This window comes from Hyaena hyaena, unplaced genomic scaffold (assembly GCF_003009895.1).
Source record: "Hyaena hyaena isolate Hyena2069 unplaced genomic scaffold, ASM300989v1 scaffold_589, whole genome shotgun sequence".
In the NCBI taxonomy this organism is placed as follows: Eukaryota; Metazoa; Chordata; class Mammalia; order Carnivora; family Hyaenidae; genus Hyaena; species Hyaena hyaena.
This window is the reverse complement of record NW_024081220.1, coordinates 1135964-1149639: the sequence shown is the minus strand read 5'-3', so window position 1 is coordinate 1149639 and position 13676 is coordinate 1135964. Positions and strand designations below refer to the sequence as shown.

Genomic DNA, 13676 nt, shown 5'->3' with positions numbered 1-13676 from the left:
ATGCTGGGCACTCTCATGACCCTGTCAATTCAAGGCATTTTTGCGTTACTCCACTTTACAGATGAAAAACCTGAGGCTCAAAGAGGTAAACGTACTCAAGATCACACAAGTAGCTAGCAAATGATATTCCAAAAACCCATTCTTTTTTACTGTCAGGGTAAAAAGGAAAAAAAATATATTAGAGGGTGGAATGGGAAAGTTAGGTAAAAAGGGCTCACAGACCCTAATCCCCACCGCCCTCTAGGCCCCTCTCCCCGCCCCTTCCTTCCTGTCCCACTAGCTTAACTTCTCTCCCCAGTGACTATACCTCAGAAACCCGTGTAGCCAGAGATGGGGACGGAGCCTGCAGAACAGGTGGGAGTGGGGGGAGGGAGGAGGGGTTATAGAGAGGGAGCGTAAGGCAAAGGGATGGGATTTGCGCACTTGGTAACAAGCTTCTGCCATGCTGTGACCTATCCAGGATGCCTGGAGCCATCTAGGACCAGGGGCCTTCCAGATAGATGGGACCAGTGATGTGAAGTTGGGGTTGGGGGATGGGACTGGGCAGAGGGGAACAGTGAGCTGAACCTAGAAGTCCGAGGTTGCAACCGAGACCAGAAAGCCTGAGCCTCAACCTTTGAGACCTCCCCCACCCCCCGCCTTGCCATGAGTCGTTTAGTGTACCTGTACTGGAGGTAGAGATGGGGTGGGGAGGGGAGAAAGGAAAAGAGACCTGAGAAACCCTCTCCACACCATGCCTGGAGTCCAGGGACCAGCTCTGAAGCAGAGTCTGCATGTGGGTGTGTTCTTCCAGGAGAGGGCGCTGCGAACAGAACTGAAGCTCCGAGATCTATTAGTGATAGAAACCTTGCCAATGGAGAGCACAGATGCTTCACATCCATTACTTCTTCCTTATTTCAAGCAACTCTGCCACTTGGGCTGGTCAGGGTTTCCAATCTCAACATTGCATATTAGGCAACTGAGGTCCAAACAGGTCAAGGTCAGCCAGGAAGCTGGATGCAGAGCCAGGAGGGGTGCAGTGGAAGCCAAGACCTGTTGGAGGTGTGCTAGGAAGAGTTTGGAGAAGAGTTTGTCTCTTCTCCCTCTGTACTGTTGACACACAAGAGCTCCCAGCTTGGAAGGTATGTGGGGGAAGGGGAGGTGTGTGGGAGGTATCTCATAAAGTCTCTTCCTCTCATGTTGACCTCCCCAGGTCTCCTGGAGCCCCTACTCTGGGTACGATGAGGAGGCATACTCGGCTGAGCCATTGCCAGAACTCTGCTACAAGGCGGATGTCCAGGCCTTCAGTCGGGCCTTCCAACCCAGTGTCTCCCTGGCGGTGGCCGCACTGGGTCTAGCCGGCAATGGCCTGGTCCTGGCCACCCACCTGGCAGCCCGACGTGCTGTCCGCTCGCCCACTTCTGCCCACCTGCTCCAGCTAGCCCTGGCGGACCTTCTGCTGGCCCTAACACTGCCCTTTGCGGCAGCCGGGGCCCTGCAGGGCTGGAGTCTGGGAAGTGCCACCTGCCGCGCCATCTCGGGCCTCTACTCGGCCTCCTTCCACGCTGGCTTCCTCTTCCTGGCCTGTATCAGCGCCGACCGCTATGTGGCCATCGCGCGGGCCCTCCCGGCTGGACCGAGGCCCTCTGCACCAGGCCGCGCACACGTGGTCTCAGCCATCATATGGCTGCTGTCGCTGCTTCTCGCGCTGCCTGCTCTCCTTTTCAGCCAGGACGGGCAGCGGGAAGGCCAGCGGCGCTGCCGTCTCATCTTCCCCGAGGGCCTCACGCAGACGGTGAAGGGGGCAAGCGCCGTGGCGCAGGTGGTCCTGGGCTTCGCGCTGCCGCTGGGCGTCATGGCCGCCTGCTATGCGCTCCTGGGCCGCACGCTGCTGGCCGCCAGGGGGCCCGAGCGCCGGCGTGCGCTGCGCGTCGTGGTGGCCCTGGTGGCGGCCTTCGTGGTGCTGCAGCTGCCCTACAGTCTCGCCCTGCTACTGGATACGGCCGACCTACTGGCTGCCCGCGAGCGGAGCTGCCCTGCCAGCAAGCGCAAGGATCTGGCGCTGCTCGTGACCGGAGGGCTGGCCCTGGCCCGCTGCGGCCTCAACCCTGTGCTCTATGCCTTTTTGGGCCTGCGATTCCGCCAGGACCTGCGGAGGCTGCTGCGGGGTGGGAGCTGCAGCCCAGGGCCTCGCCCCCGGGGCCGCTGCCCCCGCCGGCCCCGCCTCTCTTCCTGTTCGGCTCCCACTGTGACCCACAGTGTCTCTTCCTGGGACTAGTAGGGCTGGGGTGGGCCGAGGAAATGATTCCAGGGAGGGTGGTGGGAAAGAGGAGTAGTGGGGGAGACACTGAGAAGGAGGTAGGGACCTAAAGGAATTGCTTCTGTACTTTGCCACATTAAATTGATAACATGGAAATGAGATGCAACCCAACAACTGTTACTATTTTTGAGTCACCGACTTGGAAGTGATTTGTAGCAGGGCAGAACCCGTGGGTTCCCCCTCCCCCTTCCGTGCAATTGGCTCTGAGTGGAACGCGCTGAGAGTCTGGGTGGGGGTGAGCCTGCTGAAGCTCCAGGCACTGACACCCCCTCCACCTTCACCAGGTCTCTGTGAACAAGAGGTGAGGTGGGAAAGCTGTCAGGCAAGGAGGGGCTGGGGTTCCTCTTAAAGTAGCATAAGGAAAAGCTTTCTAACAACCACAGTGCTATCCAGTAATGGCTGCCTTACGAAGTACCGGGTTCCTGGCCTCTGGAATGTTCAGGCCAAGGCTGTTGGGGACTGTGTGTGCCTGGGCCTGGTGTGGGGGTAGGGACAATGGGCAGGAGATTTCCGTTTTGGGTGGGCTTTTGGATTAGATTACCACTTTACAGTCCCTTCTAAAGTTCTGGGTGGAAAGAAAAAGGTTATTTAAAAAGTTGAGTCGGAGTTTTTCATCTTGGAGAAAAACCAAGGAGAGAATTCCAAATTGAAAATTTCCAGAGTTGTTATCATGGGCGTGGTGGGGGGTGGGGGTGACTGCCGTTCTCCATCTTCCCTGGGGACAGGGTCAGAGGAAATGCACTGAGCCTGCCGGAAAGAGAGGTTAGACATCGGAAAGAACTTTCCTGCAGGCAAAGGCCTGGGATCCAGACAGGGAAGCGAGGATATGGTTTGAATGTCTCGATCCCTAGGAAATCTCAGTGCTGGTCACTGTCACCCGGGGCGAGGGCAAGACCGGGATAGATAGCCTCTAGAGACGGTCGCATTGATTCCTGGTCTTTGTTTTACACAAGCACGATAGGCAGGATCGTGTTCACGTGCGACAAAGCTCGCAGTTTAACATCCGGTCAGCAAAGCTGCCCCGACCACTCCAGCCTGAAGTCTGGGGACCCCAGGCCAGAAGGGCGGCGTGTGGTGGGGAGGTCTCAAGGGAGGCGCTGGCCTGACGTCCCCGCCCTGTCCCGCCCCGCCCAGCTCAGGCTAGCCTTCCTTCCTAGAGCCTCCGGCGGCTGAGACCCAGAGCCACCGCCACTAGGGGCCAGGATCCAGGGGAGGCCCGGAGATGGCGCCGATCCTCCGAAGGTCCTACAAGCCAGTCACTGGGGGCCAACCTGGAACCCTCCACCGGAGACCGCGGGAATCGCCGCTGAGTCAGCAACGCACGCGCGCGCCCGAGGTCGCCCTGGCCCCGCCCCGCTCGTGGGCCCGCCCCTCCCCGTCCATTTAGAGCCTCGCTTAACCCCTTCCGACCTAGAACTCCAGGCTCTTCACCCCGAGAGGCCTCCACTCTTCGAAGACCACAGAATTCCCTGGAATCTTAAGTCACTCTCCCCACTGGAGTTCAGTGAGCTGTGCGCTCTAAATTAGATTTCATTCCCGACCGAGGTCTTCACTTTCCCGAGTCTCTTCGCGTTAAAAATTAAGGTGACTCACATCAAGGAATTGGACTACTCCATCCGGGGGCGGAGAGCTGCCTCTAGAGCTGAGCCTGGCACAGGTAGCTAGATCTCGTTCCTTTCTCAGAGACCCTGAGACCAGACAGGGCTTCAGAGGGCAGCAGTCGGGGACTTCCTTCAGGCTCTAATCCCTTCGTTCTCCAAAGCTCCTTCTAGAGAGGGTTTTTAATCTGTTGGTTGGTGAGCCAAGAGTTAAAACAGGGGCATGAAGGCGGGCTTCGGTGACATCACTAGCACTCCGAGTCCGACCTCAGAGACGGGGGCGTGGCTAACATCGCACCGCCCCCTCCCTCCTTATTCCTCCGCTCCTCCCCGCTGTCACCAAGCCAGGGGCACATGATGCAACCCGCCGCGGTTTCAGTGGTCTGATTGGTGGCCGCGCCCGGCGCCAGGCACAGGGATTGGGCAGGGGAGGCTGTGACGAAAACTGCACCCTGCCCTGTAAAGAAGGGAGGAGAGAAAGAAGAGGGAAAGGGGGGGGCCGTCGAAGGGGAGGGGGTTGGGGAGGCGGGGTCCCGGAGCTGTGCTCGCGCCCCTAGCGCGCCAGTCCCGGGGCTGCAGGGAGCGCAGCGCGCGCGGCCCGGGCCCCGGCCACCGGACACCCCACCGGACACGACCCTCCCTGGAGCTTGGACAACTGCCCACCTCGGATACTGCACCGGACACTGCCCCCCACAGGGCTGGACACTACAACGGACACTACTTCCCAGCTCCGGACACTGCTTCCCCCCCAGCCCTGGACGCTTTCCCCCTCCCCCTCTGGGGGCCGAGACACCGAGCCCCCCGCAGGCGCTAGCAAGCGACCCCTTGCACCCCAGCGCCTGACACTGCCTCCTCCTTGTCCCCTTCTCTCTTCCCCTCCTCCCGCTGCATCATTCCCTGGCTCGGGTCGGAGCCCCGCCAGTTTCTGCGACCCCCTGCAGCTCGGCCCGGCTGCCCGAGCCCCCACCCCCCGGCTGCTCGCCCGGATGCCTCTCCCCGGGGGATTGTGGTGGCTCCTCTGCTGCCGTCGAGGCTTTACTCTTCTGCACCGGGACTACGGGGACGGCGAGTTTAGCGGGGACGGGGACGAGGACGAGGACGAGGAGACCTTTGAGCTGCGGACCCCGAGTCCAGCGGGCGGCGGGAGGGTAAGTCCCGGGGGGTTTGGAGCCTTGTCTCAGTCCCTCTCACTAAAGCCAGCCGTCACGTCTGATCCTGCTCCAGACTCCAGCCAAACGGCGTGCTCTTGGCGGACCAGGGACGTGGGAGAGGTTTTTGCCTGGGGGCCAGGAGCCCCCGGGAGCTCAAGGAGCAGCCCTACTGAGGATGTGCCTGTGGGCCTCGAGCCGCATGCTGGGCGCTGTCCACCTGCTGGGGGCCCTGAGGCAGGGGAGGCGTCACGCGTGGCCCGACCTGGCCCTGCCTCTCCCTTCCCCGCCGGCCCCGCGTCCCATCCCGTCTCCTTCCGCCTCCGCCAGCGCCGAGGAATGTGGCGAGGCCGGCTGGGCGGCTCGGACGCCTGGGTCCGCTCCGCTCCCAGTTTGTGAGCGCTGAGTGCTGGAGCCAGATGCCGGAGCTCCCGCCGCGGGGACCTGGGAGAGGGGGAGAAGGCATCCTCAGACTGGGGGCCGTGGCAGGGACCCCACGGACAGGGAGCTGGGGGCCACCACTCTTCGAGGACCCTTCGTCATTACCCTGCCACTCAAGACAGAACTCTCGGCCCTCCCTGGTGAGGCTCCTGGGGAATTCCGGAGGGGATGGTGAGGGACGCCGGTCCCCAGTTTTGTGGAATCTCCCCATGGGGAAACTGAGGCTCAATAGGTCTGGAAGACCTCCAATCCCTGACGTCCCCTCCCCGATTGCCCTCCACACCGGCAACCAGACTCCTGTGTGCTATGGCCTGGGTCAGGCTCCCATCCCCCGCTCAGGGGTCCCCAGCAGGCCCGGTGGCTCCGTGCCCGGGTGGGGCGGGCTGCGCCGCTGGGGCCGGCGCCAGCACCTGGCGGAGGCGGAGGGCGGATAAATATAGAGGGGGGTGGAGGGAGGGAAGCAGGGGACTGCGATTAGGGGAGCTGGTCTAAGAGAGTGGTCAGCACCTGCCCCGTGGTGGTGTGGCTAAGAGCTCCTTTTAGACCTTCTAGAAAATAGGTTGCTCTGTCACCCAGGAAGGCACAGGACCCAGACGTCCCCAAGCTTTCCAGCTGGACAGGGTCGGCAGTGTGAACCACACCATTGCCTCCCTCGTGCTCCACCTCCACCCCCCTCCCCTGAGCTTGGGGACAGGTGTCCCTGCCTCCCCCACCTCCCCCTCCTGGCTTTAGCAGTGTGGGAGCAATGGGACGGTGGCACAATTCCTGCCTGACCTGGCTCCTGGACGGGTTTTGGCCTCTCTCAGACCCCAGTCTACAGTTGAAGTTCCAGGGCAAGGGGGAGAAGGGCCAAATCCTGAGCTGCATCTCCCCTGGAGAGTGTGTGCCATTTTCCAGCCTGCCCTTCCGGAGTCCTAGCAAAGGGGGAGGGTCTGCTTACCATTGAGTCTCAGGGGTGTCTATGGAAGGGCATAAGAAGTTCTTGGAGAAAGCCCTATACTGAAAGAGTCCCTCTTCCCTTCATCCACTTCTGTGCCCACCACCTGCCTGCCTGCCAGCCAATGAAGGGGAAAATGAGGAGGAGAGGGTGACTTCCAGCAAGAAGAAACTTCATCCACCTCTCTCTTTTCAAAGATGAGGAAGCTAAGGCCCAAATACTCTGGGGACTTGTGAAGGTTCCACAGCCGGTTAATGATTCCAGTTAGTGATCAGGCTTTTACTAAAACCCAGGTCTCCCGACTCCGTGCACAGTGCTCTTTCCACCTTATCCCGCCCTGATTTAAGTCTTCAAAGGGAAACGGAGACAAGGCGAGAGGCTTGACTTCTTAGCTCTGGCTGTTCTTTAGAGACTGGCAGAAGGGGCGACCTCCAGCTTCTCCTCGCTGCCTCACAGTCATGACCCCACTCCTTGATTCCTCAATTCCCTGAGCAGCGCTGTCCTGGGGGCAGAAGCCACGGCATCCTGCGATGACGGCTCTGATCCTGAGGGCTGCCCCCGCCTGTTTCCCCAGGGCCCCTTGGACGTGACGCTGACTCAGCCGGTGAGGAGCGGGCCAGTCCCAGACAGGTGAGCTCGGCCCCCCTGAGTCTCGTGGTCTGGAGACCCCAGCCCGTTCCCAGGACCCCAATCCTCGCCGTCTGCTCTCCCGCAGTTGTGCAATAAGGGAGAGGCCTTACGCCGGACGCTGTGGTTTGGCCGGGGTCCCGGGGGGGCGGTCCGACTGGGGGCGCGGGGAGAAAGGGGGGGTCTGGGCTATTTCTGGTGCGAGGTCAGAACGGCCCGGCGGTTCCCACAGCCTGGGGGAGGGGTGTCCGGGCGCTTGCAGTCTGGGGAGCCCCGACTGGGGAGCCCCCTGGAGGCGGGGTGCAGGACCGACAGCCTCGCCCAACCCTCCCTCCCCTCCGGCCCAGGCTGCAGAGCTGGGAGGAGACGCGAAGCCTCATCCCAGAGAAGGGGCCGCCGGAGGAGGACCCGGACGTCGTGGTGAAAGGTGGGGACCGACCTTGTGCACTCTGGAAGCCCCAATCCCAACCCTCGAGAGGATACTGTCTTCTCCTGCTCACCTCCTTTCCCTCCCTCTCCTGGCCCCAGGTTGGCTGTACCGTGAGCCCCGCGGGGGAGGGGCGCGGCCCTGGTTGCCCCCGCGCCGGGCCTGGTTCGTGCTCACCAGGGACTCCCTGGATCAGTTCAGCAGCAGCGGGAAGGGGGCGCGGCGCCTCGGGAGCCTCGTGCTCACCAGCTTGTGCTCGGTTACCGGTCCGGAGCGCCGCCCCAAGGAGACCGGTGAGACTACGTGGGGACTCTTGTACCGCCCTGGGCAGCGGCCCCAGCCGGCCCTGATTGCCCTCCGCGGACTCTCTTTCCCCAGGTCTGTGGTCAGTGACCGTGTCTGGCCGGAAGCACAGCGTCCGGCTCTGCTCCCCGCGCCAGGCTGAGGCGGAGCGCTGGGGGGTGGCATTGCGAGAAGTGATCGCCTCCAAGGCGCCGCTGGAGACCCCTACCCAGCTGCTGCTTAGGGACATTCAGGTGTGAAAGAGGGGACTTCGTCGAGAAAGAGGAGGGTGGTTAACCCAGAAGCCTTCTGAGTTTGGAGAGCCCCTTTTCCCATCCCTGACTCCTTGACTTCTAGGAGAGTTGCGGGGACCCGGAAGCCGTGGCCCTTATTTACCGGCGCAACCCAATTCTGAGGCACACCAGTGGGGCCCTGTATGCTCCACTCCTGCCCCTGCCGTACGGTGTCAGCGCCCCAGGTGAGTGGTGCCACGGCCCAAGTCCCTTGGATGGGGAATCTGAATGCCTCGCTTGACACGGGCTTTAGAAGTCCAAAGCAAACCTAGCCCCTCACTTGTCGAAGGATGAAGGTGAAAATGGAAGCTGACCAAACTGATACCCGGGCTGGAGGAGAGGGAAGCCAGCATAGGAAAAGAGGCTCCCTCTGACCACCTTCTCTGTGGGTCTCATTCCAACTACTGATATTCCTTCATGAGTTTTTACACTCTCTGCCCTCTTTTTCACTATACCACCTTTACAATTGTTGGAAAAGCCAGAACTTTGGGGGAATGTGCTGGCCTCATCCAGAAAGGAATAGTGACTAGTTAGGTCCCGAAGCTAGAAGATTAAGGAAGGCTGGGAGAAGAACCCTTATTTCCTGACTCCCAGTCTAGCCTGTTTTCCAGTCCATGGTGATGGCTCTTAGTGCCCAGTTACAGAATCCGGGGTTTGAGCCTGTTTCTTGTAATCAGCCCCCATAGCTCCCAAACTCAGAAGGCAGCCTCGGTGGATCCCGAGGGGGAGATGCCTGGGAGGTAGGGGTTGAGAGCTTGGCTCTGTGGGGACCATTGCTTGCCCTTCACTCTTCCTGTCCTTCGTACTCTCCCCTCCTTGCCACCCCCTGTCCCCTTATATTCCCTCTGACCTTTCCCTGGTTCATGCCTTCCTTCCAGGGCCCAGCTCTGGGTCCCCTCTCCAAACCGTCCCTCCGCCCCCACCCTCCCACAGGTCCGGGCTACGCACCCTTGCGCGAGGAGGCGGTGCGGCTGTTCCTGGCGCTGCAGGCGCTGGAGGGGGCGCGGCGCCCCGGGCCCCTGATGCAGGGTGTGCTCCAAACCTGCCGGGACCTGCCCGCGCTCCGCGACGAGCTCTTCCTGCAGCTGGCTAAGCAGACCTCGGGCCCCGCGGGCCCCCCTGGGCCCCCGGCTACCCAAGACCCCGCGGCCCTTCGGTACTGGCAGCTCCTCACCTGCATGAGCTGCACCTTCCGGCCAGGGGGAGCTGTGAGGGGGCACCTCCTGGGGCATCTGGAGAGGTGAGAGGGGAGGAGTGGGGTAAGGCCGAGGCAAGGGAGCTACAGGGCTGGGAAAGAATGACAGGCCTTGCCAAATTGCTTGGCGGATGGAGAACTTAGGCCCAGAGAAGGGAAGAGACTGGACCCCTGCTAATATGTACAGCATCTCGGTGGGGACTAAAGATCTTATCCTGCTTCCCGTGGGAGGAATTACCAAAGGAGCCCCCTTTGGGCAGAGGAATTACTAAAGGCTGCTTTTCCTCGGGGCTGACGCAGTCCAGCCAGTTGCAAAGCGGAATGAGGCTGAATTTTGGATTTCAACCCGGAGGAGGATCATGGAGACTTTGGGAAGTGGGAGGGGGCAGTAAGGAGCAAGCTGTTCGGGGCTTAGACAGTAATTCACATCCATGTGGTGCTCCAAGGGTATTCAGAAGAGAGCAGGTCGCTGTCTTCAAGGAACTTAGAGTTGGAAGGAAGGGAGTTGATGAGACGAAAGAAACGATAAAATAAGAGGGCGAGAGGAAGAGGGAGAAGGCAAGCCCTCCGAGCACTGATCCTCGGGGTTTCCCTACCCCAGGACCGAGCAGGCGCTCCCCGACACAGAACTGGCGGAATATGCGCGCTTCATCCGGAAAGCGCTGGGCCGAACGCGCGGCCGAGAGTTGGTGCCTTCGCTGGCAGAGATTTCAGCGCTGAGCCGACGACAGGAGCTGTTGTGCACCGTGCACTGTCCGGGGGCTGGTGCCTGCCCTGTGGCCATAGACTCTCACACAACAGCGGGGGAGGTAAAGCCAGAAAAGGCCCCTGAAACCACAACCCTTCCCCCGACCCTGGCTTCCCATGCCAGGCTCTCTCGGTGCCCGGGCCCTAGGTTTGCCCAAGTCTGAGATTCATCACTTGAGTCAGGGATGTGTATGGAGAGACTGAGAGATCTGAAAGAACCCGCCAGTTGGCAAGACCCCTGCGCGGTCTGACTTTCCCCTCATGCCTTCTCCCATCCAGGTTGCTCGAGAGCTCGTGGGGCGGCTGGGCTTGGCCCGGAGCCGCAACGCATTCGCGCTGTATGAGCAGCGAGGGGCCCAGGAGCGAGCCCTGGCTGGGAGCACCCTCGTGGCCGACGTGCTCACCAGGTTTGAGAAGTAAATGTCCAGCCCCAGCCCCGCTCTCCGTTAGCCCGTCTGCCTCTCGGCTCTGCTCAATCCCTGAGCAAACTTTTGTGAAGCCCTGGCTGTTTACCCTGCACAGTACGTTTGCTGGTTCACTTTGGAGCCTGCCCTCGGGCGGTTTGCTGTCTAGCTTCAAGGCGTTCCGAACTTCTGGCCCCTCCCCCCGCCAGCCTCGGCCAGCCCCTAGGGGAGTCCCGCTTCTGCCTCGCACCGAGTCCTTATCTCTTCTCTAGTTTGGCAGCAGAGGAAGCCGGGCTGGATGACTCGACGGACTCTGGTTGGAGACTATGTCTGCGTCTTCACGGGCCTCTGCACCCCGAGGGGCTGTCCCCAGACGGCCACGAACTGCCTTTCCTCTTTGAGCAGGTGAGGATCTCCAGCATTCACGCCCCCCAAAAGATCCGCAAGCCTGAAATCCATCCCCCCCGCCCTTTCTGGCCCGTGGCATTTAATAGTTATGGCAACCTCCCGGGAGGCTTTACTTGAACCCAGACCTCGGATTTTGCACCCCGAGGTGTTTTCGCCGCCCCTCCCGCGTTGACACCCACTGCCTCCTCTTAGGCTCACGCTCTGCTGCTGCGCGGCCGGCCGCCCCCGCCCGACGACACGCTGCGCGCCCTGGCGGCGCTGCGTTTGCAGAGCCTGCACCGCGACTTCTCCTCCAGGGCGCCCCTGCCACGCCTGGACCGCCTGCTGCCGCCCCCCGCCCCGCCACGTGAAGACCCTCCCCGCCCATTCCCCAGGCCTCCCCCCTCCGCCGCCCTGCTGGCCGGGGCAATCTGGAGCCCGGGCCTGGCCAAGAGGCGGGCGGAGCGGGCCCGGCGCGACGGCGGGGCCGGCAGCACGGCGGGAAGCGTGGCCCGCGAGGGAGGAGGTGGCGCCGGCACGGCGGCTGCTGTGCTGGGCGGCTGGAAGCGGCTACGGGGCATGGGCCGAGCTGAGGCCATGGCTGCCTACCTGGCTCTGGCGGCGCAGTGTCCAGGGTTCGGCGCTGCTCGGTATGACGTTCTGGAGCTGAGCACGGTGAGGGGGAGAAGGGAGAGGGGACTCTGGCGGCCCAAGCCCTACACCTTTGCCCCAGAGCCACAAGCCCCACTGTGGGTCACTTCACTCCTGACACCCAGCACAGCTGCCCCTCCCAAATCCTAGGAGTCACTAGTCCCTTGGGTTCTCACCTCTCCGAAGCCTTAAGGCCCTCCACACATGCAGTGTGGGTCATAGAGGGGACTGGGAAACTCCCTGCTCACAGCCATCTCCCCCCAACAAAAATAATGCTGTGGGTCTCCCTCCTTCCGCCCTGACTCTGCCTATCTGTCCCTAGGAGCCTGGTGGGGGCACTCCACAGAAGCTATGCTTGGGCTTGGGAGCCAAGGCCATGTCCCTCTCCCGGCCGGGTGAGGCAGAGCCCATCCACAGTGTCAGCTATGGCCGTGTGGCCGCCTGCCAGCTAATGGGCCCCCACACCCTGGCATTGAGGGTGGGAGACAGCCAGCTCCTTCTGCAGAGTCCCCAGGTGAGTGGAAAGGGTGTGGAAGGTGGAAGGAGGGAAGGATGTCAAGAAACATTTTATTAAGCACTGAGCATGGGGCAGGTACAGTTCTAGGCACTGGGGATCCAGCTGTGATCAAAGAGAGGCTCAAGGAGCTGACATTAATTAGAGCAGGTGTGTCAGACACTAAACAGGGAATCAAAAGCCGTATAAGAAAGTGGTAACTACTACCAAGGAAAGAAAGTCAGCATGACCAGAAGTGACTAGAGGCAGAGGTCATAGCATTAGGTGGGACAGTTAGGAAAGGATCCTCAAGGTGACCTTTAAGCTAGCCACAGGGAGATCTGGGGGAACAGCATTCCAGGGAGAGGATATTCCAAGTGTAAAGGCCTTGAGATGACAATCAGCTTAACATCTTTGAGAAGCAGAAAGACACCAGCGTGACTGGCACGTAGTGAGTGAGGCAGAGAGTGGTGATGAGGAAGGATAGGTTGTAGGGGGCAGTTCTAGTAAGGCCCTGGTACGGAGCCTGGGTGGAGGGTGAGACAAAGGAGAAGCCAGCGGCCCCTACCGCACTCTGACCGCTGCCTTCTCTTAGGTGGAAGAGATCATGCAGCTGGTGAATGCCTACTTGCCCAATCCCTCCCCCGCGAGGCCCTGCCGCAGCCCTTCTCCGCCATGCCAAGACCTGCCAGACACCTCCCCTCCCAGCCAGCACCCGGGCCTGGATGAGCCCCAGGGACAGTCTGGCTGTTTGGGGCAGCTGCAGGACTGAGCCTGCCAAGGGGTCACGACCTCCCTTCTGCCTCCAGCCTGGACCTGGACTGCTCTGAGATTTGAGGGAACCATGGACCCTTTTGGCCCTGCAGGGACAGGGCACACACCACACCCAAGAGCTGCAATGGGTGCAGACACTTTTCTAGTTTGTTTCTTAATTTATTTGTAGAAGAGAAGAAAAAAGAAAAAAAAATCCTTATTTACACAAACGCTTCCTGTGGGAGTGTTGTCAGTGGGACAAGTTAGAGTCCCCATAGCTCAGAGCTCCGCCTCTGGGGACACCCACACTCTGGGCTTTTACCAGCATTGAGGGGAGTCTGGACACCACAGGGCTCCACCCTCCTTGACCTTCTGGGTTTAACCTCCTCCTAGCCAGCATGCTCCCACAGGGTGGTGGGTGGGGCAGGCAAGAGGGCAGTTTGGAAGCTGACAATTACTCACCCTCACTTCGTGGAGTGTCATAGGGGTAGCCTCCTGGCGTCTCTAAGACCGGAAGGCAGTGAGTCATCAGGACTGGCACTACCCAGTACCTACCCTGGTGTCCAGCTTCTGGGCCCTACTTGGGTCCATCTTTCATGTGCCTACTGCTTTGGGCCTGGAATGGAGAGAAGCCTGGGGCAAAATCAGACCCGAGAACTTCTCTGGCACAGATAACACCTTATCAGGATGAGCTCAGTCCTACTCCTGAGTTCTGTTCCTGCTTTATCAAGTTAGTTTGAATTGAGCTGCGTTCCTGAGGATCTGATAGCCTTGGGCACTGGGAATCTAGAGTTCTGGCTCTCCTGTCCTGCTCAGAATGCTGCAGGCCCTCCTTCACTCGCCCCCACAGCCTCTTCCCAAGAGACTGGGGCAATATTGATCCACCCTGAGGCAGGAGCTTAGGCACTGAGGACACAGCAGACCTCAGTAAAGCTCTATAATCTTGAGAGTGGGGTGGACTCCAGTAAACCAGCCTGGTTCTAGGCAAGGTATG

The 13676-nt window shown here is 60.7% G+C and overlaps 2 protein-coding genes across 4 annotated transcripts; both read left to right on the top strand.

The window, feature by feature from the left end:
* The first annotated feature begins 330 nt into the window (after positions 1-330).
* Positions 331-2257, top strand: CCR10 (C-C motif chemokine receptor 10). Its single transcript, XM_039256709.1, has 2 exons — positions 331-354; positions 1193-2257. Exons 1-2 carry the CDS (start codon positions 331-333, stop codon positions 2255-2257), a joined length of 1089 nt encoding a protein of 362 aa, XP_039112640.1.
* A 2205-nt stretch (positions 2258-4462) lies between these two features.
* PLEKHH3 (pleckstrin homology, MyTH4 and FERM domain containing H3) lies at positions 4463-12874 on the top strand. 3 transcript variants are annotated; one of them, XR_005532571.1, is made up of 13 exons: positions 4463-5045; positions 6998-7053; positions 7398-7477; positions 7579-7770; positions 7856-8013; positions 8117-8237; positions 8986-9292; positions 9849-10056; positions 10274-10410; positions 10671-10803; positions 10999-11435; positions 11759-11950; positions 12525-12612. XR_005532571.1 is itself a non-coding variant. In XM_039256776.1 (13 exons), the coding sequence occupies exons 1-13, from the start codon at positions 4884-4886 to the stop codon at positions 12699-12701; spliced, it is 2376 nt and encodes a 791-aa protein (XP_039112707.1). In that variant the 5' UTR covers positions 4463-4883; the 3' UTR covers positions 12702-12874. The 3 variants fall into 3 exon arrangements, 2 of the variants coding, with proteins under 2 accessions (XP_039112707.1, XP_039112706.1); XM_039256776.1 differs by having other exon boundaries at positions 10274-10401; positions 10999-11460; positions 12525-12874; XM_039256775.1 differs by having other exon boundaries at positions 10999-11460; positions 12525-12874.
* The last annotated feature ends 802 nt before the right edge of the window (positions 12875-13676 follow it).

Excerpts from the sequence above, each read along its gene's own strand:
- CCR10 (XM_039256709.1), top strand. The coding sequence starts at position 331 with ATGGGGACGGAGCCTGCAGAACAG. Across the intron at positions 355-1,192 it reads GGACGGAGCCTGCAGAACAG|GTCTCCTGGAGCCCCTACTC; the intron begins GTGGGAGTGGGG and ends TGACCTCCCCAG.
- PLEKHH3 (XM_039256775.1), top strand. The coding sequence starts at position 4,884 with ATGCCTCTCCCCGGGGGATTGTGGTGGCTCCTCTGCTGCCGTCGAGGC. Across the intron at positions 8,238-8,985 it reads GTACGGTGTCAGCGCCCCAG|GTCCGGGCTACGCACCCTTG; the intron begins GTGAGTGGTGCC and ends ACCCTCCCACAG. Across the intron at positions 10,804-10,998 it reads TGCCTTTCCTCTTTGAGCAG|GCTCACGCTCTGCTGCTGCG; the intron begins GTGAGGATCTCC and ends GCCTCCTCTTAG.